A 25,945-nucleotide genomic window follows, 5' to 3' on the forward strand; every position below is an offset into this window, starting at 1 on the left:
AGCGTCACGTCCGGTCTCGGGCGGAAGTTTTCCGCCGGCGTACCGGGAAGTCGCTGAAGACAGAGCGATGGCAGTTCTGGAGGCCTCGCTCCGGGGCCGACCCGAGGCCACAGTGCGCCCGCGGTAGACCGGACTTGGGTGACGGGCTCCGGGGTCCCGAGGTGAAGAGCATCGGGGGCTGAGGTGGGACCTTAGAAGGGAGTCTGGGAACTCTCACGGCTCTTATTGGAGTCCCTTCCCTGACCCTGGGCTCTAAACTGCCTTTGCTCAGGCTGCCCCGGAAGCAGGTCCGCCCCGTATCATACCATTCCTAGAGGGAACGGCGCAGGCTGGGACTTCCCTCCCTTTACCATCGTCACCAAGGCATGTGGTAACCCCGGGCCGGAGGTTCAAGGGCGTCGCTTCTCCCTAATGTTGCCTCTTTTCCACCGCCTCAGGGATGGAAGGGTCTAAGACGTCTAACAACAGCACCATGCAGGTGAGCTTCGTGTGCCAGCGCTGCAGCCAGCCCCTGAAACTGGACACGAGTTTCAAGATCCTGGACCGTGTCACCATCCAGGAACTCACAGGTCAGCGAGACCCTTGGAAAGAGGGTGGTCAAGAATGTGGAAGGTGGGCAGCTTTGGTGATATAATTCTTATGGTGGCTGTGTAGTCTGCCACAAACTCGTCGTGTGAACCTAGGAAAGTCACTTCATCTGGCTCCCTGTTTTCTCCTCGGAAACATAAAGCATTCTGACATTGTGGGCTTCTGAGAGCTTTCCGACCGGGCGCGGTGGCTCACGCCTGTAATCCCAGCATTTTGGGAGACGGAGGCGGGCAGATCACCTGAGGTCAGGAGTTCGAGACCAGCCTGGCCAACATGACGAAACCCCGTCTGTACTAAAAATACAAAAATTAGCTGGGCGTGATGGCACATGCCTGTAGTCCCAGCTACTCGGGAGGTTGAGGCAGGAGAATCGCTTGAACCCTGGAGGTGGAGTTTGCAGTGAGCTGAGATTGCACCACTGCACTCCAGCCTGGGCAACAGAGCAAGGCTCCGTCTCAGAGAGAGAGCTTTTTTTTTTTGAGACAGAGTCTTGCTCTGTTGGCCAGGCTGAAGTGCAGTGGCGCGATCTCAGCTCACTGCAACCTACGCCTCCTGGGCTCAAGCAATTCTCCTGCCTCAGCCTCCTGAGTAGCTGGGATTACAGGCGTGTGACATCACACCTGGCTAATTTTTGTATTTTTGGTGGAGATGAGGTTTCACCATGTTGGCCAGGCTGGTCTCGAACTCCTGACCTCAGGTAATCCGCCCGCCTCGGCCCCCCAAAGTGCTGGGATTACAGGTGTGAGCCACCATGCCCGGCCGAGAGAGCTTTCAGTAGCAAAAGAAAGATCCTTATTTTCTGCTCCTGCTGTTTCAGAGAAAAGGAATATGTATATATAATAATAAATGGTATTTTTTGAGGACTTACTATATAGTAATACCAAGTGCATTACACGTATTACTTCATTTAGTCCCTGTAACAACCCGTACGGGGTATACCACCATTACATCATTTTTCAGATGAAGAACTGAGGCACAGAGAGGTTAAGTGACTTACCTAAGGTCCAACAGCTGGTAAATGGAGTAGAGTCTTAAAGTCTGAAGAATTTGCTGGACGTGATGGCTCACGCCTGTAATCTCAGTGCTTTGGGAGGCTGAGGTGGGAGGATCGCTTGAGCTCAGGAGTTCAAGACCAACCTGAGCAACCTAGCAGAGATCTTGTCTCTACTAAAAAAAAAAAAAAATTGCTAGGTGTGGTGGGTGGTGGAGGCTGAGGCAGGAGGATCACTTGAGCCCAGGAGGTCAAAGCTGCAGGAAGCTATGATCATGCCACTGCACTGCAGCTTGGGCAACAGTGCAAGACCCTGTCTCAAAAAATAAATTAATTAATTAAAAAGGCCAGGAGTGGTGGTTCACACCTGTGATCCCAGCACTATGGGAGGCTGAGGCAGGTGGATCACTTGAGCAGGAGTTTGAGACCAGCCTGGGCAACACAGTAAGACCCTGTCTCTATAATTAAAGAAATAAAAAACCCCAAAACCCTGCAAAGTCAGAAGAACTCAGATTAAGTCAGACAGTAAAAGAGAAGACTGAATAGACAGCTTAAATAATCTTATGGACCTGGAGTCAGCCTGCTTGGGTTTAAATCCTGGCTGTCGTTTACTAGCTGAAGAACTTTTTGCAAGTTACTTCATTTCTCCAAGCCTTGGTTTCTGATTTTTTCTGTAAAACGTTAAACTGCCTCATAAAGCATTTATAAAGTTCAAATAGACAAACCACAGAAACACTTAGGAATTTGCTGGGCAAATAGTATTCAATAAGTGTTAGCTGCTATTATTACCTGGTCTCTCTTTCTTGAGGGGAAATTAGCTCTTTTTTTTTGTTTGTTTGTTTGTTTTTGTTTGTTTGAGACGGAGTCTCACTCTATTGCCAGGCTGGAGTGCAGTGGCGCGATCTCGGCTCACTGCAACCACTGCCTCCTGGGTTCAAGCGATTGTCCTGCGTCAGCCTCCTGAGTAGCTGGGACTACAGGCACGCACCACCATGCCCAGCTAATTTTTGTATTTTTAGTAGAGACGGTTTCACTGTGTTGGCCAGGATGGTCTCCATCTCTTGACCTTGTGATCTGCCCGCCTCAGCCTCCCAAAGTGCTGGGATTATAGGCGTGAGCCACCGCGCCTCTTGAACTCTTTTAATAACAATTTTTGACTTTTTATTATGGAAAATTTGAGACATATATAGTCAAGAGAATAGTATTGCTTGCCTTGTATTCATCACCCAGCTTCAACAGTCAGCCATATTTTCACATTCTTATGTTGTCTACACCTCCATTCACCTCCCATCCCCTGCTCAATTACTGTTTTTCACACCTTTTTAGAAAGGTAAATTGTCGTGCCTTGAAATGTATGAATCTTAGTTGTACATTTTTGACAAATGGATACACTTATGTAATCTGGATCATTGCAATTTAGCAATGTTTCATCTTCCTAGAAAGTTTCCTTATGTTCCCTCCTTGCTATTCTGGGGGAAACAGGATGTTTGCTTTTGTGATGGAAAATTTCAGAGTATATCATGAACCCCTGTGTACCCATCACCTAGTTTCAACAATTATCAAAACATATCTAATCAAGCTTTGTCTACAGCCCCATCCATTCCTTCCCACTCTGAATTGTTTTGAAGCAAATCCCAGACATAAATACTATAAATATTTCTGTATTTTTGACAGATAAGGATTCTTAAAAATAAATGATGCCGGCCGGGCGCGGTGACTCAGCCTGTAATCCCAGCACTTTGGGTAGCTGAGATGGGTGGATCACGAGGTCAGGAGATCAAGACCTGGCCAACATGGTGAAACCCCGTCTCTACTAAAATACAAAAAAATTAGCTGGGCATGGTGGTGCGCGCCTGTAGTCCCAGCTACTTGGGAGACTGAGGCAGGGGAATCACTCGAACCCGGGAGGCAGAGATTGCAGTGAGCCGAGATCGTGCCACTGCACTCCAGCCTGGCGACAGAGACTCCATCTCAAAATAATAATAATAATAATGATACCATTATGCCTTAAAAAATTGAACATTTCCTTAATCTGATTTAATGGGGGTGAGGAGGACCACAGATTCTTTTTGGTGTAAATGGTACTTTAAGAAAAATTGGAGGTGAGGGTGGTGATGAGAATATTTCACATTCTTTTCCCATACTTTCAGATGCCCTCCTGCTTTAATAAGACTGTTTCTGATCCAATATTTTCCTTGCCCTTAGCTCCATTACTTACCACAGCCCAGGCGAAACCAGGAGAGACCCAGGAGGAAGAGACTAACTCAGGAGAGGTAATAGAAGTGCCCTCTCCCCTATCCTCCTCATGTAGTAAACATTCCAAATGAGAGATATGATAGGAAAACACAGGAATGCAGGCTTGGTTTCTGCAGGCTACTTGGCGCTTCTAGAGCTCCCAGACTTTTGGGGTCTCTGGGTAATGAGACTTTCTACATGATCAGGCTGCTATGCACCATTGGAGGTACAGATCTGCACCTGAGGTCACAGGGTTACTGAATGAGCCATTTTAAAATGTTGGAAAGGGCTCTTTATTTGAAGCAGAATTATAAGTTATTGTAGGTTGGAGATGGTATGACCTGTGTGTCCAGGTCGTTCCAGAGCATTAATTTGCATCTGTTGTTCTAGCTAGTTGTTAATATCCGCTCCTCTCCATTCTCAAAAGCATCCTGGTTAGGACAATGAATTGTATGATTACCCTGGACAGAAAGAATTGTCACTGTTAGAGAACATGTCATTTTAAGCTGTGATAATATCAGTGATCCTGTGGAGCAACATCCTGTGAGATACTATTGAATACACACCTGAGATTTCTTCTCAAGTAGCAAGGGAGCTGGAGTATTTATTTACCTGCAGCTGCCAGTCACTGGGGGAGTGCTGTTGTCAGGTTTAGTGGAAGTCATTAATTCTGGCCAGCGCCCCTTGCAGGCAGTGAAGAGTCCAGGAACCAGAGAAGCCTTAAGCAAGGAGGCAAAGGGGTCTGGCATTTGAAGTCAATAGGTGTCGTGAGATTTTGGTCACATATGAGTAATCTCAAAATACTGAAAACATAAAAATTATCTACTCTGTACAGTGGCAGACTTCATTGCAGTCTGATCTGGCTTTCTCCTTTTACTATGATTTAGGGCATTCTGTCCCCTGCCCCTGACTGCCAAGTGTTGAGAAATGCAAATTTAACCATACATAGAGTGTAACATAGTTAGGAAATGCTGTTCCCCACAAAAAAAAATCAAATGGGACTTAAGGTTTGTCTGTATCATGGGTCCTTTCTTCGTCCATATACACAAGGATTGCTTCGATAATACCCATTTTTTAAGTCTCTGTGGTTTATCAAGTCTTGTGGTTATCAAGACTAAAGCCATATAGTTCTGAGGCTATTTGGGAAATGAACTCTACCTCTAAGCTGTCAGAATTGTAATGCCCTCTTATTTCTTTCCCAGGAGCCATTTATTGAAACTCCTCGCCAGGATGGTGTCTCTCGCAGATTCATCCCCCCAGCCAGGTGCCTACTACTTCTCAGCCCCCATTCCTTGCCAAAGGCTAGTAGAATTTTAATTAAATCCAGGAATCGAGACTTGGAGCCAGGTGATAGAGATGCATCATCACCTAGCCTTTTGGCCCTTTCAGAAAAGATGTATTCCCTTATACCTGGCCTGTCACCTTCCAGTATGGATTTTTTCCTGTAGCCATTCAGAAAGTGGGAAAGGATAGTAGCCTTAATGATGAAATATTGAAAAAAATTGAGGGAGTGATTGACTAATCACCAAGAGATGGGCTCTTGAGAAGTTTCAAAATAGCAAATGTTGTTAGATGTTCAGGTCCTTAGTTCTCATTGCTGCAGGTAAAGAGCTTGCTGGCAAGGGGTATAATATTTTTTAAAATGGCCTTTTCTGGTTCTCCCTTCTTTTCCACTGTAGACATATCAATTTTTTATGCTCCCTCTCCCTCCTTAGTCCATCAAGGCCAACCTTCGTGCTGAGTGTCCCTGTGGAAGACCAGCATGGCCTTCCTTTGGGAGAGAGGTACCCTTGGGAGGTCAGTCGGGCTAGGAGTGGGTATGTTCCCTGAGGCCCCTCAGCTGGTGCTTGAGAGTCTCTGCCACTGGCATTGTAGTAGGTGGAGGAAGCCTCTCTGTTCCCTCATGTGGCCCGTGGGCGGGGGGCTGTCTGCAGGATGATGTCCACAGAAAGTGCCAACAGCTTCACTCTGATTGGGGAGGCATCCGATGGCGGCACCATGGAGAACCTCAGCCGAAGACTGAAGGCAAGTCGGCCCCATTCTGGTGGCAAGAAGTAGGCCTGGCTGGGAGAGTGGGTAATTGAGCAGGAAGCATGGGGGAGGCCCTACCCTGACTCTCCCACACTTCCAGGTCACTGGGGACCTTTTTGACATCATGTCGGGCCAGACAGATGTGGATCACCCACTCTGTGAGGAATGCACAGATACTCTTTTAGACCAGCTGGACACTCAGCTCAACGTCACTGAAAATGAGTGTCAGAACTACAAGTGAGTGTCTCCAGAGCCAGGGCTCAGAGCTGTTACTACTCTGGGACTGCTTGGCCCTTACCCAAGAGCCGTACTCCACTCAGGCAAATGGAGCTCTAGTAAGTATAGTCTGCCTGTGTCTTTGGCAGACGCTGTTTGGAGATCTTAGAGCAAATGAATGAGGATGACAGTGAACAGTTACAGATGGAGCTAAAGGAGCTGGCACTAGAGGAGGAGAGGCTGATCCAGGAGCTGGAAGACGTGGAAAAGAACCGCAAGATAGTGGCAGAAAATCTCGAGAAGGTCCAGGCTGAGGCTGAGAGACTGGATCAGGAGGAAGCCCAGTGAGTGCTCACCCTGTTCTATCTTCTCACACTCAAGGCTCCAGGAGAGGAAATGGCTTCCAGCTGAATGTGTCTGAATAGTTTGTAAACTAGTCAGCTGTCAGTCAGCAGCATGCCTGCCCTAGATCCTGCATATTGCTTCCATGCCCTTTTTCTAGAGGTTTGTTGGGAGAGTTACCTATGAAGAGTCAGCATGATTAAGTGAAAAAAGTATGTTGGTTAAATAGTGCAGAAACCAGAGCTCCAGTCTTGGCTCTGTCCTTTAGGGAATGGGCTTATTTGGATGAATCAGCCACTTTCTAGCCATCCTTAGCTGAAAAGATGAGCTAATTAGCCTACATTTGTTCCCTCCAAGCTTAAAAATTTCACAGGGGCCAGGTATGGTCGTTCATATCTGTAATTCCAGCACTTTGGGAGGCCAAGGCAGAAGGATCACTTAAAGCCAGGATTTAAGACCATCTGGGGCAACATAGTGAGACCCCATGTCTACAAAAATGAAAATTAAAAAAAAATTAGGCTGCTGTGGTAGACCTGTAGTCCTAGCAACTACTCAGGAGGCTGAAGCGGAGGATAACTTGAGCCCAGGAGTTTGAAGTTACAGTGTGCTGTGATCACACCACTGCATTCCAGCTTGGGCAACAGAGTTGAGACCCTCTCTCAAAAAATAAAAACATTATAGATGTCCTTGACCTGAGAGAACCCTCTCTCTAGTGGAGACACAGTGTCCATACTAACTAAAGTTGTGGAAATGAAGGACAGAGAAAAGTCCATTTTTTTCACACAGTAGTATAACAAGTTTCACTGGAAGTGGGGTATAGTAACTATTTGAAGGACAGTAAGTGTATAGAAGTGAAACTTTAGAAGGCCAATTATGGCCAGTTCACGGAAGAAGCCACTGTTTTTTTTTTTTTTTTTTTTTTAGAAACAGAGTCTTACTCTGTCGTCCAGGCTGGAGTGCAGTGGTGCAGTCGTGACTCACTGTAGCCTTGACTTCCTACACCCAAGCAATCCTCCCACCTCAGCCGCCCAAGTAGCTGGAACTACAGGTGCGCAACACCATACCTGGCTAATTTTTGTATTTTTTTTTTACAGAGATGGGGTTTCCCCATGTTGCCCAGGCTGGTCTTGACCTCTTGAGCTCAAGTGATCCACCTGCCTCAGCCTCCCAAAGTGCTGGGATTACAGGCATAAGCCACCATGGCCAGCTGGAAAAAGCCACTCTTTTTTTTTTTTTTTTTTTTTTTTTTTTTTTTTTTTTTTTTTTTTGAGACAGAGTCTCACTCTGTTGCCTAGGCTGGAGTGCAGTGGCATGATCTCAGCTGTCTGCAACCTCCACCTCCCAGGTTCAAGTGATTCTCCTACCTCAGCCTCCCAAGTAACTGGGACTACAGGCATGCGCCACCATGCCTGGCTAATTTTTGTTTTTTTAGTAGAGACAGAGTTTCACCATGTTGGCCAGGCTGGCCTCTAACTCCTGACCTCAGGTGATCTGCCCACCTCGGCCTCCCAAAGTGCTGGGATTACAGGTGTGAGCCACTGCACCTGGCCCAGAAGAAGCCACTCTTTTTTTTTTTTTTTTTTTTTTTTTTTGAGATGGCGTCTCGGCTCTGTTGCCCAGTCTGGAGTACAGTGGTGTGATAGCTCACTACAACCTCTGCCTCCTGGGTTGAAGCAATTCTACCTCAGCCTCCCAAGTAGCTGGGACTACAGGTGTGCGCCACCATGCCTGGCTAATTTTTGTATTTTTAGTAGAGACAGGGTTTCACCACATTGGCCGGACTGCTCTCGAGCTCCTGACCTCAAATTATCCACCCGTCTCCCAGAGTGCTGGGCCACCATGCCGGGCCCCAAGAAGCCACTCCTAACCCATTCACCTCACTTCTGAAAAAGATCAGAAATAAGAGGTTTTTTGCCCTGGTTTGGGAGAATTCTTTTTTCCTCCACCTTTTTTCATATAGGCAGCTGGAATTTAAGACATTTCTGTTCCTTCCAGGCAAAACAGCTAGGACATACGTGTTCCTCAGAATGGGATCTATGCCAAATATAAAAGATGCGAGAGCTAGATGTAATGATGATCACTGAAGAATTGTTCATAGTGTGGTGAGAGAGAAACTTTAGCCCCCAAACTAACAGCCTTCAATGGTCCCCCTTGGCTGCTCGCAGGTATCAGAGAGAATACAGTGAATTTAAACGACAACAGCTGGAGCTGGATGATGAGCTGAAGAGTGTCGAAAACCAGATGCGTTATGCCCAGATGCAGCTGGATAAGCTGAAGAAAACCAACGTCTTTAATGCAACCTTCCACATCTGGTAATGAGAGCTGGGGGATGAGGAGCGCTGCACATATCTAGACCTTAGCTGTTGACCACTAAGCCTGGGTGCCCACTTTCCACAAAAGAGGGACTGTAGGTTATCTTCACCCAGCCAGGTTTCTTTCATTCATAGTGATGGGATAGACACAATAGGGATTGGAATTCTAGAGCTTGGTGACATCCACCTTTCTAAAGAAAGGAAAAGGCCTGAGCCCTTCAGCCACTTAAAAACCTGGTAAGCTGCCTGGTGCTGATTTCTTATCCTCAGGGTGTTTGATGTTTCATTAATTTAATAACTGTTGAGCGTCTACTCTGGAAAAGGCACTATGCTGAGTGCTAGGAGGGCAACAGCAAAACAGTATGCAGTCAACCTTCTAGTTGTATATAATCTAGTGGAAGGGATGGATAAATAACAAGCAGTTGTAATGCAGTGTGATGATAGTAAACCCAGGGTGCTGTGGGAACACATAAAGGCACTTGATCTAGTTTGGGGAGGCCATATGGAGAGTTTCCCCATAGGGGACTTAGTTTAAACTGAGAGGTAAAGTAGAAGTCTGCAGAGAGGGGGTTGTTCCTAGCAGAGAGAACATTATGTGCAAAGAAATGGGAAAGAGGGAGTGGTGAATTCAGAGAACAGAAAGGAGCTTATTGTGAGTGAAGATTGAGTGTAAAGGGGAGAGTGACCGGATATGAAACTGGAGAGTTACCAGTTCCTGAAGGATCTCATAGGCCTCATTAAGAGGTTTGGACTTGATCCAAAAGGCAGAGGAGACATTGAAGCATTTTAGCTAGGGAAGTGACGTAATTACAATTGTATTCGTGAACGATGGCTTTTCCTGCACCATGGGGAATGACTTGGGGTAAAGAGGTGGAATCCTTGGAAAGGATACTCATCAGTAGGAGTCTAAAGGAAAAGAATAGTAGCTTTGAATTTGGAGAAAAGTGGAAAGATCTAAGAGATTTAGCAGGTAGAATCAGGAGAGGTTGGCAGTTTTGCACGGAAGGAGCTGGGGGAGCATTCAAGGATACCACCCAGGTTTCTGCTTTGGCATCTGAGCAGCAGGGAAAAAGATGATGACTCAAGTTTTGGACATGTATTTAAAGTGCCAAGTACAGCTTACATATATGGACTTGAAGATAGATTTAAGCTAGGTTTGGGGTGAGAGTGGGAAATGTCAAAAGTTTTAAGTAATCCCTGTATTTCCCCCCACCTTTCTACCTTCCTCTGTAGGCACAGTGGACAGTTTGGCACAATCAATAACTTCAGGCTGGGTCGCCTGCCCAGTGTTCCTGTGGAATGGAATGAGATTAATGCTGCTTGGGGCCAGACTGTATTGCTGCTCCATGCTCTGGCCAATAAGATGGGTCTGAAATTTCAGAGGTAGGAAGTGTAGCCCTTTCTCGGGGAGTGATGTGTCTTTGATATAATTTGTATCTCCAACCTGGTACTGCTGTCCACCATGTCAGGAGCCCTTGCTGCCCACAGACTGGGAGTTTTCTGTGGCTGAAGACCTGTCAGCATCTGATTTTCCCCTCATCACAGGGCTGTCTCTACTGATCACACAGTCACTGAGTTGCATGACTATAGCATAGTTCCTAGCCTACAGTCCCCAGAGCCTTAGTGTTCCTCAGGATATTTTCAGTTTTTGTTTCTTAAATTTAAACCAAAACATAAACATTTGTTCATGGAAGGCCCCCAGGCAATTACATAATAAATGTAGTTTGTTCATTAAACAAAATCTTTTAAACATGGACCCAATGGGGAGGTGAGAGAGGGAATTGAGCATAATAAAAGAAGCCCTTGGCTAGAATGAAGAGTGAAATCATTGGGTTATAACTTCCCAATAATCACTTTAGGAGGAGTCCTGTATCCATCTCTGTTTGTGTCTCTATTTTAGATACCGACTTGTTCCTTATGGAAACCATTCATATCTGGAGTCTCTGACAGACAAATCTAAGGTACTCTGTGAAGCTCCATTTTCACTGGAATACAGAGTTCTTATATCTCTTAAGAAAATGGACGATTTGCTTTGATATTGGCATTCAATTTATTTTTTAGACCTAGATTTTAAGAGCCAGTATATTGTTCAATATCTTGTCTAGTTCAGGTTTAGTTTTGGGGGTCTTGTAGACGAAAATTAGGTTTTGACAGTCTGTTGAGAAGGGATATGGGCAGGTCAGAGGAGGGTGTGTGCACTAGGCTAGGAAAAGAATCACCATGAGATAGATGTTTACAGGTTGAGTATCACCAGAAGTGTTTTAGATTTTGGATTTTTTTTCAGATTTTGGGATATTGGCATATAGATACTAAGATATCTTGGGAATGGGACCCAAGTCTAAACACAAAATTCATTTATGTTTCTTCTTTTGAGACAGAGTCTTGCTCTGTTGCCCAGACTGGAGTGCAGTGGCACGATCTTGGCTCACTGCAACCTCCGCCTCCCAGGTTCAAGTGAGTCTCCTGCCTCAGCCTCTGGAATAGCTGGGATTACAGGCGCCCACCACCACACCCAGCTAATTTTTGTATTTTTAGTAGAGATGGGGTTTCACCATGTTGGACCAGGCTGGTCTCGAACTCCTGACCTCAGGTGATCCACCCGCCTCGGCCTCCCGAAGTTCTAGGATTACAGGCGTGAGCCACTGTGCCTGGCCTGTATGTTTTATATATACCTGATACATGTAGTCTGAGGTAATTTCATACAATATTAATTTTGTGCATGAAACAAAGCTTGTATACACTGAATCATCAGAAAGCAAAGGGCCGGGCGCGGTGGCTCACACCTGTAATCCCAGCACTTTGGGAGGCCGAGGCGGGTGGATCACGAGGTCAGAAGATCGAGACCATCCTGGCTAACACAGTGAAACCCCGTCTCTACTAAAAATACAAAAAAAAATCAGCTGGGCATGGTGGCGGGTGCCTGTGGTCCCAGCTACTCGGAAGGCAGTGGCAGGAGAATGGCGTGAACCTGGGAGGCAGAGCTTGCAGTAAGCCGAGATCGCGCCACTGCACTCCAGCCTGGATGACAGAGCAAGCCTCTGTCTCAAAAAAAAAAAAAAGAAAGCAAAGGTATCAGGTATGGAATTTTCCCTTGTGGCATCATATCAGTGGTCAAAAAGTTTCAGGTTTTGTAGCATTTTTTATTTTTTTAATTAATTAATTTATTTTTATTTATTTATTTATTTTGAGACGGAGTCTCACTCTGTCACCCAGGCTGGAGTGCAGCCTCCCGGGTTCACTCCGTTCTCCTGCCTCAGCCTCCTCTCCTCCCGAGTAGGTGGGATTACAGGCGCCTACCACAATGCCTGGCTAATTTTTGTATTTTTGATAATGATGGGGTTTCACTATGTTAGCCATGATGGTCTCGATCTCCTGACCTCATGATCCACCTGCCTCGGTCTCCCAAAGTGCTGGGATTACAGGCGTGAGCCACCGTGCCTGGCCTATTTTTATTTATTTTTCTTTTCTTTTTGTGGGTTTTTTTTGTTTGTTTTTTTGAAATGGAGTTTCACTCTTGTTGCCCAGACTGAAGTGCAGTGGCATGATCTCGGCTCACTGCAACCTCCGCCTCCCGGGTTCAAGCAATTCCCCTGCCTCAGCCTCCTGAGTATCCGGGATTACAGGCATGCACCTCCACACCCGGCTAATTAGGTATTTTTAGTAGAGACGGGGTTTCTCCATGTTGGTCAGGCTAGTCTCAAACTCCCAACCTCAGGTGATCTGCCCACCTTGGCCTCCCAAAGTGCTGAGATTACAAACGTGATCCACCACGCCTGGTCTATTTATTTATTTTTCTTTTCCCATCTACTCTTCCTGAAGAGGTTTTGTAGCATTTTGGATTTTTGGATTAAGGATGCTCAACCTATGGTACATTTTCATTGATAGTGAAACAGTTCTAAGTGCATTGTTATTTGCCCAAGGTTATTGTAGTTCAAATCTATGGAAGATAGAGTCCAGCTACAATACAAGTTTCCAGTGGGATACAGACAGAACATGACTTGAGAGATTGATAGGATTGGGAACAATCTCTGGAAGCCTGTCTTGGTGCCAGATCCATAGCCAGTTTTCTCTTCTTGGGCAGGAGCTGCCGTTATACTGTTCTGGGGGGTTGCGGTTTTTCTGGGACAACAAGTTTGACCATGCAATGGTGGCTTTCCTGGACTGTGTGCAGCAGTTCAAAGAAGAGGTTGAGAAAGGCGAGACACGTTTTTGTCTTCCCTACAGGTCAGTATAGCGCAATGCTGAGTGAACTTGTATAGGACCAAATTGAACAGAATTGAAGCAGCAGTAATAATGGAGACAAAACAGTATAAATGGTGGGAAAGCAAAAAAAACGGCACAGAATCACATGACATTGATGGGCAGAGACTGACCCAATACTGCAAGCAGGACAGAATGTGACCACCTAGTCCTTGGAGTAGAAGAATGTTGCCTTAGATGGTTTAGGGGGTTTTCTTGGCATAGAGCTCAAGCCTCCTCTCCAGTTTCAAGAAAGTTTTTCCCTGAAGCCCTTGGAAATACACAGGAATGCTTCTTTTGATTTTTTTAGGATCCCATTGATGGATGGAAACTCTAGTTTTTACCTAGAGTAAGGCCGCTTCTATCACCCCAAAACAAAGCATTTCTTTTCTTCTGCCTCCTTTCTCCCCCGCCAAGTTCAGGGATGCCTAGGAAAACAGCAAGAAGTACTGTAACCCTCACTCACCCCTACTCCAGGCTTCTCTTCTCTTTGGGTGTGTGTCCTGTCCCTGTACTCTGCAATGACAATGAGGCTCTTGTGACAGTCTTCTTGATTTTTGGCTTTCAAGCAAATCCAAAATACACTATCATTCCTCACCAAGTGTTCTTTAATAGATAAAATGACGTGAATGGTCCCATGATCAAGTCCCTGCCCTGAACTGACTTAACTCAGATCTCAGTTACTAATGAGTTCTGCTGTGTCCATCTGCAGGATGGATGTGGAGAAAGGCAAGATTGAAGACACAGGAGGCAGCGGCGGCTCCTATTCCATCAAAACCCAGTTTAACTCTGAGGAGCAGTGGACAAAAGCTCTCAAGTTCATGCTGACGAATCTTAAATGGGGTCTTGCTTGGGTATCCTCACAATTTTATAACAAATGACTTTTTTCCTTAGGGGGATGTTTGCCTTAAAGGCTTTTAATTTTGTTTTGTTTGCAAACTTGTTTTAAATTAAATTCGGGTAATATTAAACAGTACATGTTTACAATACCAAAAAAGAAAAAATCCACAAAAGCCACTTTATTTTAAAATATCATGTGACAGATACTTTCCAGAGCTACAACATGCCATGTATAGCTGCCAGCCCTTGTCACAGTTTTGACTGTTAACCCCATGGACTCCTTTCCCTTTCTTCTCTGAAAAAAACTAATTTAAATTTGCTTTTTTTTTTTTTTAACTGAGTTGAATTGAGATTGATGTGTTTTCACTGGATTTTTATCTCTCTCAACTTCCTGCACTTAAGAATATGAAATAGAAACTTTTGTCTTTACTGAGTCAAGGATATGTTTGAGATGCACAGTTGGATAATGTGGGAAAATGACATCTAAGCTTTACCTGGTCACCATGCGATGTGATCAGATGCTTGAAATTTAACACTTCTCACTTGGTTCTTATACTGAATGCGGACTCTGCTCTGTGTTAGAGATATGAAATGGTGTTTGATACTGTTTGAGACATTATGGAGAGATTTAATTATTTGTAATAAAAGATTTGCTGCAGTCTGAAAACTGCCCAGGGGCGCACTGTTGGGTTTTTCTTTAAAATAGAGTACTTTGTATTCTGGGAGAATCAAGTTCTAATGAATGCAGGTATGTGGAAATTCTGTTGAAACATGTTTAGAGTTAGTTTTAGTTTTAAAAAAAGACTCTAGTAAAAATAGATAGCTGTTGAGGAAGCCCTGTTTGTACAGATCTGAATAATGGAACAGAGATGTTAAACTAATTTTAAGGGCAAATAAAGGCTACCTCCTTGATGCTTAGTCAAGGTCACCCAGATAGTCTGTATTTGAGCCCCTGATTAATACTGATCGCAATGCCTGATGTTCCTCTTAATGAAATTAAGCTAAAAGTATAAATATCTTGTTAAACAAAAATGAAAGAACTAATCTGTCTCCATCTAGCTTTTTAACATTTTCAGGCTGATATGACAAAAAGGGCATGCTCGTCCACCTTAACTCTCTCTGATAAAGAAAAAATAAGCATGAAATTGGCAAACAAAATACAGTTCAAAAGAGACTTGGAACTTTTGTACCCTTAGTATGAAAGTAAACAGAGGGAGGCATGAGTGCAGTGACGGAAGGCTGTTTATATTTGGTGGATTCAGCCTCCCTCATGTGCTAGAGGAAGCAACAGTCTTCAGAGCTCTGGCTGCCAGGTGGGGAGGAATAGACTGCTGTCTCCCCGGAGTGTTGGCTCCCACGCTGTGAGTCAGGATTGCATAAGAGAACTCAGCAATGCTTGCCAAGGCAATACCAGTGATGCTCTGCAAATGCCCCACAACCTTCAGAAATAGAGACAGATTTCTTATTACTAAAAAATCTCAACACGTTTTAGTGCACAAACACATTTCTTGGGATGTTCTCTCAAGGCAATTGTAAATTCATTTTTCTGAAATCCAGATTCCAGTGTTTGCCAATGGCCAAATTATATTAGGATGCCTTTGCCCTGATGATGTTAGCATGGAAACTTTCTGCTAGACATTTCCCTCTGCTGGAGATAAGTTTTGTGAAATATAAGAATGATATTTGGGCCTTGACATTTTCATTATTTGAGAAGATATAATTGTTGGACTTTGTTTTGTTTTGAAACAGGGTCTCACTCTGTTGCCCAGGCTGCCAGGCTGCAATGCAGTGGTATGATTTTTGGCTCTGCACCAAAATCACTGCAGCCTCCACCTCCTGGGCTTAAGTGATCCTCCCACTTCAGCCTCTGGAGTAGCTGGGACTACAGGCGCAAGCCACTATGTCCAGCTACTTTTGTTTATTTTTTGTAGAAATGAGGTCTCACTGTGTTGCCCAGGCTTGTCTCCAACTCCTGGGCTCAAACAATCCTCCTGCCTTGGCCTTCCAAAATGCTGGAGTTACAGGCGTGAGCAACCCTGCCTGGCCTTTTTTGTTGTTGTTGTTTTGTTTTGTTTGTTTGTTTGAGACAGGGTTTCACTCTGTCACCCAGGCTAGAGTACAGTGGCGCAATCATGGCTCACTGCAGCCTCCAACTCCTGGGCTCAAGTGATCCTCCCATCTCAGCCAAGTAGTCCACATAGTTGTGGGACTGCAGACATGCACCACCACGCCCGGCTAATTTTTTTTTTTTTTTTTTTTTTTTTTTTGTGAGACAGGGTCTCACTCTGTCTCCCAGGTTGGAGTGCAGTGGTGAAATCTTGGCTCACTGCAACCTCTACCTCCCAGGCTCAAGCGATCCTTCTACCTTGGCCTCCTGGGTAGCTGGGACCACAGGCATGTGCCACCACACCCAGCTAATTTTTTTTAATTTTTGGTAGAGACAGGGTTTTGCCATGTTGCCCAGGCTGGTCTCCAACTCCTGAGCTCAGGCGATCCACCCACCTCAGCTTCCTAAAGTGCTGGGATTACAGGTGTGAGCCACTGCGCCCAGCCATGACTAATTTTTAATTTTTGTAGAGACAAGGTCTTGCTATGTTGACCAGGCTGGTCTTGAACTCCTGGGCTCAAGCACTCCTCCTGCCTTGGCCTCCCAAAATCCTGGGATTACAGGCATGAGCCACCATGCCCAGCCTGGACTTTAACACAATAGCAGGTTATCGTTATAAAGGGAAATGAACAAGCCGAACTTGGGCCTCCATTTCCAGTTTTATAAAAGGAAAACAAGGAAACATTTCAGCCCTATCCTAGATTTTTCCCTCTCAAATCTTGCACACTCATCCTAATCCTGGGTCTTGGCACTTCTATAGGTTGTCCTCTGTTTTCCTTTGACTGACGGGTGAAATGTTTTCTGTTAAATGAATTCTCACCATGCTGGTCCTGCTCAGTGGTGCATACCTGGCTCCAACACTCATGGTTTTGGATGAAAGCACTTGCTGCAATGATTCCTACTGCCAACAGCATGAAGTCTTCCTTCACTGAAATAAACTTTTCCCTGAGTGATTAAAACCACATTAATTTTAAAGCTGGAATGGAACTTAATCTTCCAAATCATAGGGTCATGGAACTTCAACTATGAATTATTTGTGTCGATCATCTTGGATTTTTTAGACATGGAAGGAAATGGTCAAGTAATAGCTCAGTGACCTGCTCTCCCATTCTCCCCCAACTTAACTGGGATTAACATGAGCCTTATGTCTTGAATGGTTTATAGGCCTTTTTTAGTTCTATCTGTCTCCCTAACAGTTGTAACTGTGAGGCTTTTAACCAGTCTGACTTTACCGTAATCAAACACTTTTGTCCAAGTTGCAACCCTGTGACTGTTTTTTTTTTTTTTCTTTTTTCTTTTTTCTTTTTTCTTTTTCTGAGACGGAGTCTCGCTCTGTCGCCCAGGCTGGAGTGCAGTGGCGCCATCTTGGCTCACTGCAAGCTCTGCCTCCTGGGTTCACACCATTCTCCTGCCTCAGCCTCCCAAGTAGCTGGGACTACAGGCACCCGCCACCACGCCCGGCTAATTTTTTGTATTTTTAGTGGAAACATGGTTTCACCCTGTTAGCCAGGATGGTCTCGATCTCCTGACCTCATGATCCTCCCACCTCAGCCTCCCAAAGTGCTGGGATTACAGGCATGAGCCACCGTGCCGGCGACTGTTTTTTTTTCTAAATGACTGACCAAAGCAGTCCAGTAACCTTGAGTTTTATGCAGCTATAAAGGAAAAACTAGGAAAGAAAATATATTAATTAGTTAAAGTAATTTAAATTTAAAAGTAAAAGCCTTTAGGGTTTTCCTGACCAGGCTCAGTCACGTGCATCCAAACAACATATTGGAACTAATGAGAACCAGGTAGCCTGAGTAGGTTATCCGGGACTGGATGCCATGCTAGGCTAATTCCATTCCCCAAGTTCTTATGGTCTGTCTCCCCTTCCCTGTTCCTGGAAGGAGCCTACCCTATAGGAGTTGTCTTACCCTTGCAGCTGACTGGGAGTGGAGTTCTCAATTGAAGCCCTCAACAGGCTCTCATATATGGGTTCATGCAGAAGATAGACCAGGTCAAGCAGTGTCAGGCAGGTTGCATGCAGCCTCATGGCTGGAACCAAACAGCCATTGTATCCTAGATGGAGTATGGGAATGATAGGGAGAATTTATGATCATGTCTTCTCTGATCATAACCACAGTTGTGACAAAGCTGTTGAGGTGCTAATGTGCTTCCTGGTTGCTATGTTCTACTATAAGAAACCTGTTTAGCTGGAGATCAGTTTTAAAGGACAAAGGTAGAGGTAGAGAAACCTCCATCTGTAGTATACATACAATTAGCATGTAGTTGTCCCTCTGTTATCTTATGCCTCTATAAAGTCACCTCTTTGATCCTGCAATAAGAGTGCCTAGTGAGTCCAAACAGAAACCAGTTGCGAAGAACTCTGAGCTTCTTTCCCTGACAAGTGCCAGAGGGAACACCTGTTTCAGTCATCCAGAGACACCATCAAGCTTCCCACTGTTCCTCATTGGCAGGTTCTGCCCACCGCTCCCAAACTCCTGTGCACATTTTTTTTTTTTTTTTTTTTTTTGAGAAGGAGTCTGCTCTCTTGCTCAGGCTGGAGTGCAGTGGCACGATCTTGGCTCACTGCAACCTACACCTTCCAGGTTCAAGCAATTCTTGTGCCTCAGCCTCCCAAGTAGCTGGGATTACAGGCGCCCACCACCAGACCCAGCTAATTTTTGTATTTTTAGTAGAGATGGGGTCTCACTATGTTGGCCAGGCTGGCTTGAACTCCTGGCCTCAAGCGATCCACCTACCTCAGCCTCCCAAACTGCTGGATGCCCCCCCCATGCACATTTTGTATTGCCTTCTATGGAAGTCTCCAACCCACATTCCCTAACACAATAAGATACCTAAAACCTCTAAGAGCGTCTCTACATATGCCAGGGGAGTAGGCAGATTAATTTGGAAGTTCAAGGACTTCAAAACATCAAGCTCTGATTCCAGCAGTTCTTCTTTAGTGTGTAGATAGCCTAGAGCCTGGAGGAAATTCAAGACTGTAATGTTGCTGATTATCTGAGCAAAGAAAAGAGAGGGAAAGAAGAATGTTAGGATAAAGGTCATACATCTTGACAGAGTGCACAAAGCCCTTCATAATCCAGCCTATTCCTTCATCTTCAGTCTTGTCTCTTGGTAATTCCCCCTCATACTCTGCTTGTCATTCCAAATTACTTGCGGTTCCCAAACCCACCATGCTGTCCCTCTCCAAGCCACTACACAGGCTGTTTTCTATACCTAGATCTCCCTTCCTTTCCTCCCTAATTCCTCTGCCTCTTCTCTTAGGATCAGGATCCTCCCATCTCCCAGCCACCCCATTTCAAGAAGTCATTTTCTCTAAATACACTTCCTTGACTCTCCAAGGCTGATGAGGTACATTTATAGCCCTCTGTATTTACATTAATCAGAGCTTTTTTTTCCACACTATTTGTATGTGTCTTTTCCCATTACATAATAGGTTCCTTGTGAGCACAGACAATATTTTTACTGTTGTAGCCATGGCACCTGGTGCAGTATCTAGCCATAGAATAAACTCAGTAAGTAGTTGTTGAATGAATGAATATTTTACTGTATAGGCATTGGGTAGTGATGTGGAAATATTTTTTTCCCTTATAAATGTAATAGTTTGCTTCTACTGCTGATAAGTATGCTGGCAATTCAGGCACCTTATGTAAACTGCCCTTGAGTCCAAGGGGAGGAAAGGTGACCAGTATAAATGATGGCATCTGTCCCAATTATACTTTAGGAACAGAACTTCAGGCTATTTAATGACTGCCTCTGTGTGAGTGAGAGGGGGAGAAAGAGAGAGAGTGTGTGTGCGTGTGTGTGTGTAGAAGGTATGCTTAGGAAGCATAATTACACTGTGGAATTTCCATGAGTTGTATCACCTAACCTAGGAGTAGGTTTCTTACAGCTACCTTGTTTTTTTTGTTGTTGGTTTTTTTGAGACAGAGTCGCTCTGTAGCCCAGGCTGGAGTACAATGGCATGACCTCAGCTCACTGCAACCTCCGCCTCCCAGGTTCAAGCAATTCTCCTGCCTCAGCCTCCTGAGGAGCTGGAATTACAGGTGTGCACCACCACACCTGGCTAATTTTTGTATTTTTAGTAGAGACAGGGTTTTACCATGTTGGCAAGGCTGGTCTTGAACTCCTGACCTCAGGTGATCCACCTGCCTCGGCCTCCCAAAGTGCTGGGATTACAGGTATGAGCCACCGCGCCCGGCCGTTGTACTTTGTAATTTATTTATTTTCCTCTTGTCACTGACTTGAAGCTTATCACAGCCCCCCTTTGTATAAAAGCTGGTTTCTTCCTAAAACTCAGGTGCCCATGAGCAACTCCAGCTCCTTACTTTGTTTTGGAAGGAAAGTTTGCTGGCCAACTGAACACATGACACAAGACGGAGAGTAAACTTGTTGACAAGCTGCTGTTTCAGAGCCCTCCAATTCTGAGACTCTCTCTTATTATCTCTTGGCTGGATTGTGGCTTGCCTGTAGATGTTCTCTGCCTGTTTTACCATAAACCTGTAAGGAAGGGAGGGAGAGTAAACAATCTTCACTCACACAAACTAAAGGGAGTTTAATTTGCTGGTTAAGAAATTTACATTTGAGGCTGAGCATGGTGGCTCGCACCTGTAATCCCAGCACTTTGGGAGGCCGAGGCAGGCAGATGACTTGAGCCCAGGAGTTCAAGACCACCCTGGGCAACATGGCAAAAACCTGTCTCTAACAAAAAAAAATAGCCAGGTGCCAAGTGTGGAGGCACATGCTTGTAGTCCCAGCTACTCAGGAAGCTGAGGTGGGAGGATCACTTGAGCCCAGGAGGTCAAGGCTGCAGTGAGCCGAGATCCCACCATTGCACTCCAGCCTGGGTGACAGAGCAAGACCCTGTCTCAAAACAACAATAACAACAAAGAAATTTATATTTGCAAGTTAGAGAGGGTGTAAAACCAGGTCTCAGGGTAAGGGGCAACTACTCATACTTTCTTAAAGATGTAGGTACATTAGCCACTCTGAGAGGCGCCGCTCAAAAGGCATTATGCCAGGGCTTTACCTTTCTAGGATTTCTACAGCCTGGTAGCTCACAGATTTCTCCAGACACCATTGTTCAGACAGGAGAAAAACAAACTCTGCCAAAACAGGAAAAAAGAGCCTAATTCACAAGATGCAACCAAAACCACTCTGTGAACTCTTGGCGTTGTGTAAAAGCCATGATGGGGCCAAGGGAAGAGGGTCAGGAGGTGAGAAAGATGAGACTAAAACAACCAAAGCTGAGCTTAGTTTCTTTTGCTGCCAATAGGCAGATCAGAGGCATGAAAAGGAGGCTGACTGAGTGCCAAAGACAAGGACTTACCAAGCCGCCTCAGTGACCCTTGAGCCTTCCTGTGGGTTTCAGCTGATAAAAGTCTTGGCCAGTTACACACAAACATACCAGCTGGTCTGGGTGACCTCTACACCATGCTGGGAACCCCCAGCTTCAAGGAAGATTCTTGGATGGATAAAAACCCTAACCCCCATATTCTGTTTTCTGTGGAATGTTGGCAGGAACAGAAAGATCCCTCCTGGAGCTTCGATATTCTTTATGACACTGTTTGTTTAGTAACCACCCTCTGGAGAACTCCCATTGCTTTACAAACACAAGTCACCTTACAGCTGGACACCATCTCTCCACCACCAGTTTGCTGGGTAAATCTGTGGTGGCTGAGCCTCTCCCCAGGAGCAAGTGTGTTACTGTGAAGTGGCTTGTTTTGAAGAAACATCCCCTAAATCGAAGAACATAGCCCAATTTAGGGGGAGGGAGTCATTGGGAAGGCGGGAAGGGTGAGATACCTTGGCAAGATTTTAGCCTGCCTCTGTTTCTCTTTGAAAGAACAGCTCCAGATTGAATTATATTTATCTTGCAATATCATTAGAGGGTGGAAACAAGGGTAAATGTCAGTTCTCAACAAAGAAAGCTCCTACAGACTGAAGACCTTTTAGCATTGATCCGTAGAGAATTACACATTTAGTCAAATAATCATATGTCTTCAGAGAAAATTTAACTTTCTTAGAAAATGAAGTCAAGCTTACACAAGTAACAATCTACTCAACACACATTACACATAGATAGATGTACAAAACCTCATCATTACAGAGGCTACAGTTTGGCTAGCAATGTCCAATGCAGGACAGAATTGGTTTAAGCAATTCAGCAAAATACCCTAGAACATAGAATTGTGTCTCTTATTAGTCATTTTATTTGCTGGACTTTAGGCTTTATTTCTTAGTTTTGTTCTTTGTGTACGTGTGAAGTTGTTAAGTTTGGTTTGGTTTTGCTCTGAATTATCTGGGCATTTGTTTCTATTTTCCATTTTAATTTGCCAAAAAAACTGAGCCTGGATTAGGTGGAATGGATGAGGGTTACACCTTTCCCTTGCTATTGGCCCCACCTCCTGGATAACAAGCGTACTCAGATCTGCTATTAACTAAAAGACCCTCCTCTTTAACCTCTTAGGGTAGGGCTCCACCTCTCTCTTTCCCATCACTGTTGAATTTTTTTTTAATAAATAAATACATAAATAAATAATAAATAGACGGGATCTTCCTATGTTGCCCAAGCTGGTCTCAAACTCCTGGCCTCAAGCAATCCTCCCGTCTCAGCCTCACTGTTGAATTACTTGAAAGCCTGGCTTACACACCCACTGCTTCCACTTCATCGTTCACTTCCTAATTTTCTATCTGTTGGCTTCTACCTTTCCTAACTTGCTGAAATGATTCTCAGAGGACAGTAAATGTGTCCAAATTGTTAAATATCACGGCTTTTTGCAATCTTTAGTTCTGTTGATGTCCCTAAAGCATCTGAAACTTCTGACCATCATCCTTTTCAAAGTCTCCTCTTGGCTGCCAAAAGTCCCTTGGTTCTGTTCCTATCTCCTCCTTTTATTTCCTTCACAAGTCTTCTTACTCCAATTCCCTGAACACAAAGTGTTTTCCCACGGAACTGTCCTTGACCTGCTTTTCTTTTCTCCTTCTAGGAGCTTATCCTCTGCCACAGTTTCAACAATATCATTGTGAAGATAACTTGAAAACCTTGATCTCCATTTCTGACCTCTCTTCTAACCTACTCTGAATAGTCTACAAGAACACTTCTTTTAGATGTTCTGCAAACACTTTAAACTCAGCAGATCCAAAACCAAAGCTATTATACACACACACACACACACACACACACACATATATATATATATATTTTTTTTTTTTGAGACAAGGTCTCACTCTGTTACCCAGGCTGGAATGCAATGGCGTGATCTTGGCTCACTGCAACCTCTGCCTCCCGGGTTCCAGCCATTCTCCTGCTTCAGCCTCCCAAGTAGTTGGGATTACAGGTGCCTGCCACCACGCCTGGATAATTTTTGTATTTTTAGTAGAGATGGGGTTTCACCATGTTGACCAGGCTCCAAAGCCATTATTATCTTTCCCAAACAAAAGTCACTTTTCCTCCTGCTTTATTTGTGTAGTGTATCTGTGTTTTTTTGTTGTGTTTTGTTTTGGGTTTTTTTTTTTTTTTTTTTTTGAGACAGAGTCTTGCTCTGTCGCCTAGGCTGGAGCACAGTGGCACAATCTTGGCTCACTGCAACCTCTGCCTCCCAGGTTCAAGCGATTCCCCTGCCTCAGCTTCCCGAGTAGCTGGGACTACAGGCACCTGCCACCATGCCCAGCTAATTTTTGTATTTTTAATAGAGACGGGGTTTCACTATGTTGGACAGGCTGGTCTCGAACTCCTGACCTCTTGATCCACCCCCCTCGGCCTCTCAAAGTGTTGGGAATACAGGCGTGAGCCACTGTGCCCGGCCGTGTCTGTGTGTTTCTGTTAATGACCACTATACTTCCAGTCTTCTAGGCTCAACCGTTTAGCATAGTCACCTTTTCCTCCTTCACTTCCTAAATTTATCCACAGCAGAACCCTAGACTTTGCCTCCAGAATGTTTTTAATCCACCCTCCCTTGTTATTCCCTCTGCCCTATCACCTAGCCTACTGACATACTCCACCTGTCTGCCTACCTCCCATCTCCCTCTGGTTTAATCCATCCTTTACCTCCTTTACATCACTGCCAAAATAATGCTTACTAAGGCAGGGTTACCATCATATCCCTTATTTTAAAACCTTCACTCCCTTATTTAAAAACCTTCAATGTCTTCTTGGTTTCCTACTAAACCAAGGATAAACTCTTCCCCTTGGCATTCAAACTTCCACATGGAATGTCTCCAAACTACCTTTCCGGTATTAATTTCAACTATTCTTCCACATGCACTGGCCAACATGGACTACACTGTACCCACATGCACCCTAAGCACTCCATTTCCATAGCTTTACTCATGTTATGAGTAAAGCTATGAGTAAAGCTATGCTTTGAAAAGTACATAGTAAAGCTATGCTATGAGTAAAGCTACTCATTCTACCTCTTTTTGGTAGAAACGCTGTCTCCTTCCTCCCCCTTCACCAACCCAATGTCCTCCTTCCTTCAAGGTCTGCCTGAAATGTCCCGATGTCTGGCCCATCCCCTGAATTCTTCCTATTACCCCATCGCTCCTCTCAACCCCCATAAACGCTTGTTTTATCTCTCTCTGACCTCTCTTATCTAACCATAGTACCTAGTCATTGCATATTTGTTCTAATATCTCCCCCAAATTGCACATGGTTTGAAGGCAAGACCTCTATCTCTATTTCATCTTTCTTTTTTCCCTTTTTTTTTTTTTTTTTTTTGTGAGACAGAGTCTCGCTCTGTCACCCAGGCTGGAGTGTAGTGGCACCATCTCAGCTCACTGCAAGCTCCACCTCCCGGGTTCACGCCATTCTCCTGCCTCAGCCTCCCGAGAAGCTGGGACTACAGGCGCCCGCCACCACACCCGGCTAATTTTTTTGTATTTTTAGTAGAGACGGGGTTTCACCGTGTTAGCCAGGATGGTCTCGATCTCCTGACCTCGTAATCTGCCCGCCTCGGCCTCCCAAAGTGCTGGGATTACAGGCGTGAGCCACCGCACCCGGCCTTTTTTTTTTGAGATGGAGTTTCATTCTTGTCACCTAGGCTGAAGTGCAGTGGCACGATTTCGGCTCACTGCAACTTCCGCCTCCTGGGTTCAAACAGTTCTCCTGTCTCAGCCTCCTGAGTAGCTGGGATTAGAGGTGCGTGCCACCAGGCCTGGCTAATTTTTGTATTTTTAGTAGAGACAGGATTTCACCATGTTGGTCAGGCTGGTCTCGAACTCCTGACCTCAGGTGATCCTCCCACCTCAGCCTCCCAAAGTGCTGGGATTACAGGTGTAAGCCACCATGCCTGGCCCTCTATTTCATCTTTCTAGCCAAGCGGTGCCACTCATAAGTACTCCATACATGTCGAAGAAATCAAGGGGAGGGCACTGTTGTGTCTCGTCCATCACTATATCCCCAGCACCCCACAGAGAGGTGTTAGCAAACATTCTCTGAATGAATAAAATCAACGGAATCTCAAGGTCGGTGCCTGAAAGACACAAGCCCCAGTCTCCCATGAACCCAGCTCCCCGGCCCTGCAGCCGCACCCACGATCTGGGGCTCCCTGAAGCTGCCCAGCTGCCCGGAAGCCTCCCGCACTGCTTGCTCATTCTGCTGGGCCAAGTGAAGCAGGGCGTCTTCGATCGTCTCTGTGGCGACAACTCCAAACTGAAAGTCAACGAGGGAGGCCGATCTTGGCCTCATGGGTCCGTCCATATTCACGAGCCTCTTGGTACACCTGGACAGATTCACTGGATCCACCTACCGACCCCCTTAGCTCCTCTCCAGTCTTCTGCCACACCCTGGATTCCTCGTCCCCTTCCAATGAGTGTGCGGTCGCCTCAAGTCTGAGGAAAACCCAATTACCACCACAGCCTCAAACCCTCCACAGCTTTTTCCCGCCCCAACGGCCACGGACTCCTCAGCCAATCAGAAAGCACGTCCGCTTCTCACCTCCCGCGTCCATCCCCTGTGCCCGGGAACCGCGGTTCTGCCCGGCAAAGGGCACGCGGACTACAACTCCCAGAGTCCACTGCAGCAGCCAAGGACTACTG

The 25,945-nt window shown here is 45.3% G+C and overlaps 2 protein-coding genes across 6 annotated transcripts; one reads left to right on the top strand and one right to left on the bottom strand.

The window, feature by feature from the left end:
* On the top strand, window positions 1–14,464 carry BECN1 (beclin 1). 4 transcript variants are annotated; one of them, XM_003279486.4, is made up of 12 exons: window positions 1–183; window positions 438–569; window positions 3,785–3,852; window positions 5,017–5,078; window positions 5,749–5,839; window positions 5,946–6,082; window positions 6,211–6,405; window positions 8,569–8,715; window positions 9,949–10,098; window positions 10,616–10,676; window positions 12,797–12,939; window positions 13,667–14,464. In XM_003279486.4, the coding sequence occupies exons 2-12, from the start codon at window positions 440–442 to the stop codon at window positions 13,833–13,835; spliced, it is 1,353 nt and encodes a 450-aa protein (XP_003279534.1). In that variant the 5' UTR covers window positions 1–183; window positions 438–439; the 3' UTR covers window positions 13,836–14,464. The 4 variants fall into 4 exon arrangements, with proteins under 4 accessions (XP_003279534.1, XP_030664009.1, XP_030664011.1 ...); XM_030808149.1 differs by having other exon boundaries at window positions 19–161; window positions 13,667–14,462; XM_030808151.1 differs by having other exon boundaries at window positions 28–161; window positions 5,017–5,115; window positions 13,667–14,462.
* CNTD1 (cyclin N-terminal domain containing 1) lies at window positions 13,959–25,883 on the bottom strand. Of its 2 annotated transcripts, none has more exons than XM_003279487.3 (7): window positions 25,439–25,883; window positions 20,937–21,012; window positions 20,236–20,407; window positions 18,742–18,904; window positions 17,818–17,962; window positions 16,750–16,846; window positions 13,959–15,233 (listed from the first exon to the last, which is right to left on the bottom strand). In XM_003279487.3, exons 1-7 carry the CDS (start codon window positions 25,605–25,607, stop codon window positions 15,063–15,065), a joined length of 993 nt encoding a protein of 330 aa, XP_003279535.1. In that variant the 5' UTR covers window positions 25,608–25,883; the 3' UTR covers window positions 13,959–15,062. The 2 variants fall into 2 exon arrangements, with proteins under 2 accessions (XP_003279535.1, XP_030664012.1); XM_030808152.1 differs by having other exon boundaries at window positions 25,657–25,814.
* Window positions 25,884–25,945: the final 62 nt, after the last annotated feature.

The sequence above is a fragment of the Nomascus leucogenys genome, unplaced genomic scaffold, assembly GCF_006542625.1.
Source record: "Nomascus leucogenys isolate Asia unplaced genomic scaffold, Asia_NLE_v1 Super-Scaffold_285, whole genome shotgun sequence".
Taxonomy (NCBI): domain Eukaryota; kingdom Metazoa; phylum Chordata; class Mammalia; order Primates; family Hylobatidae; genus Nomascus; species Nomascus leucogenys.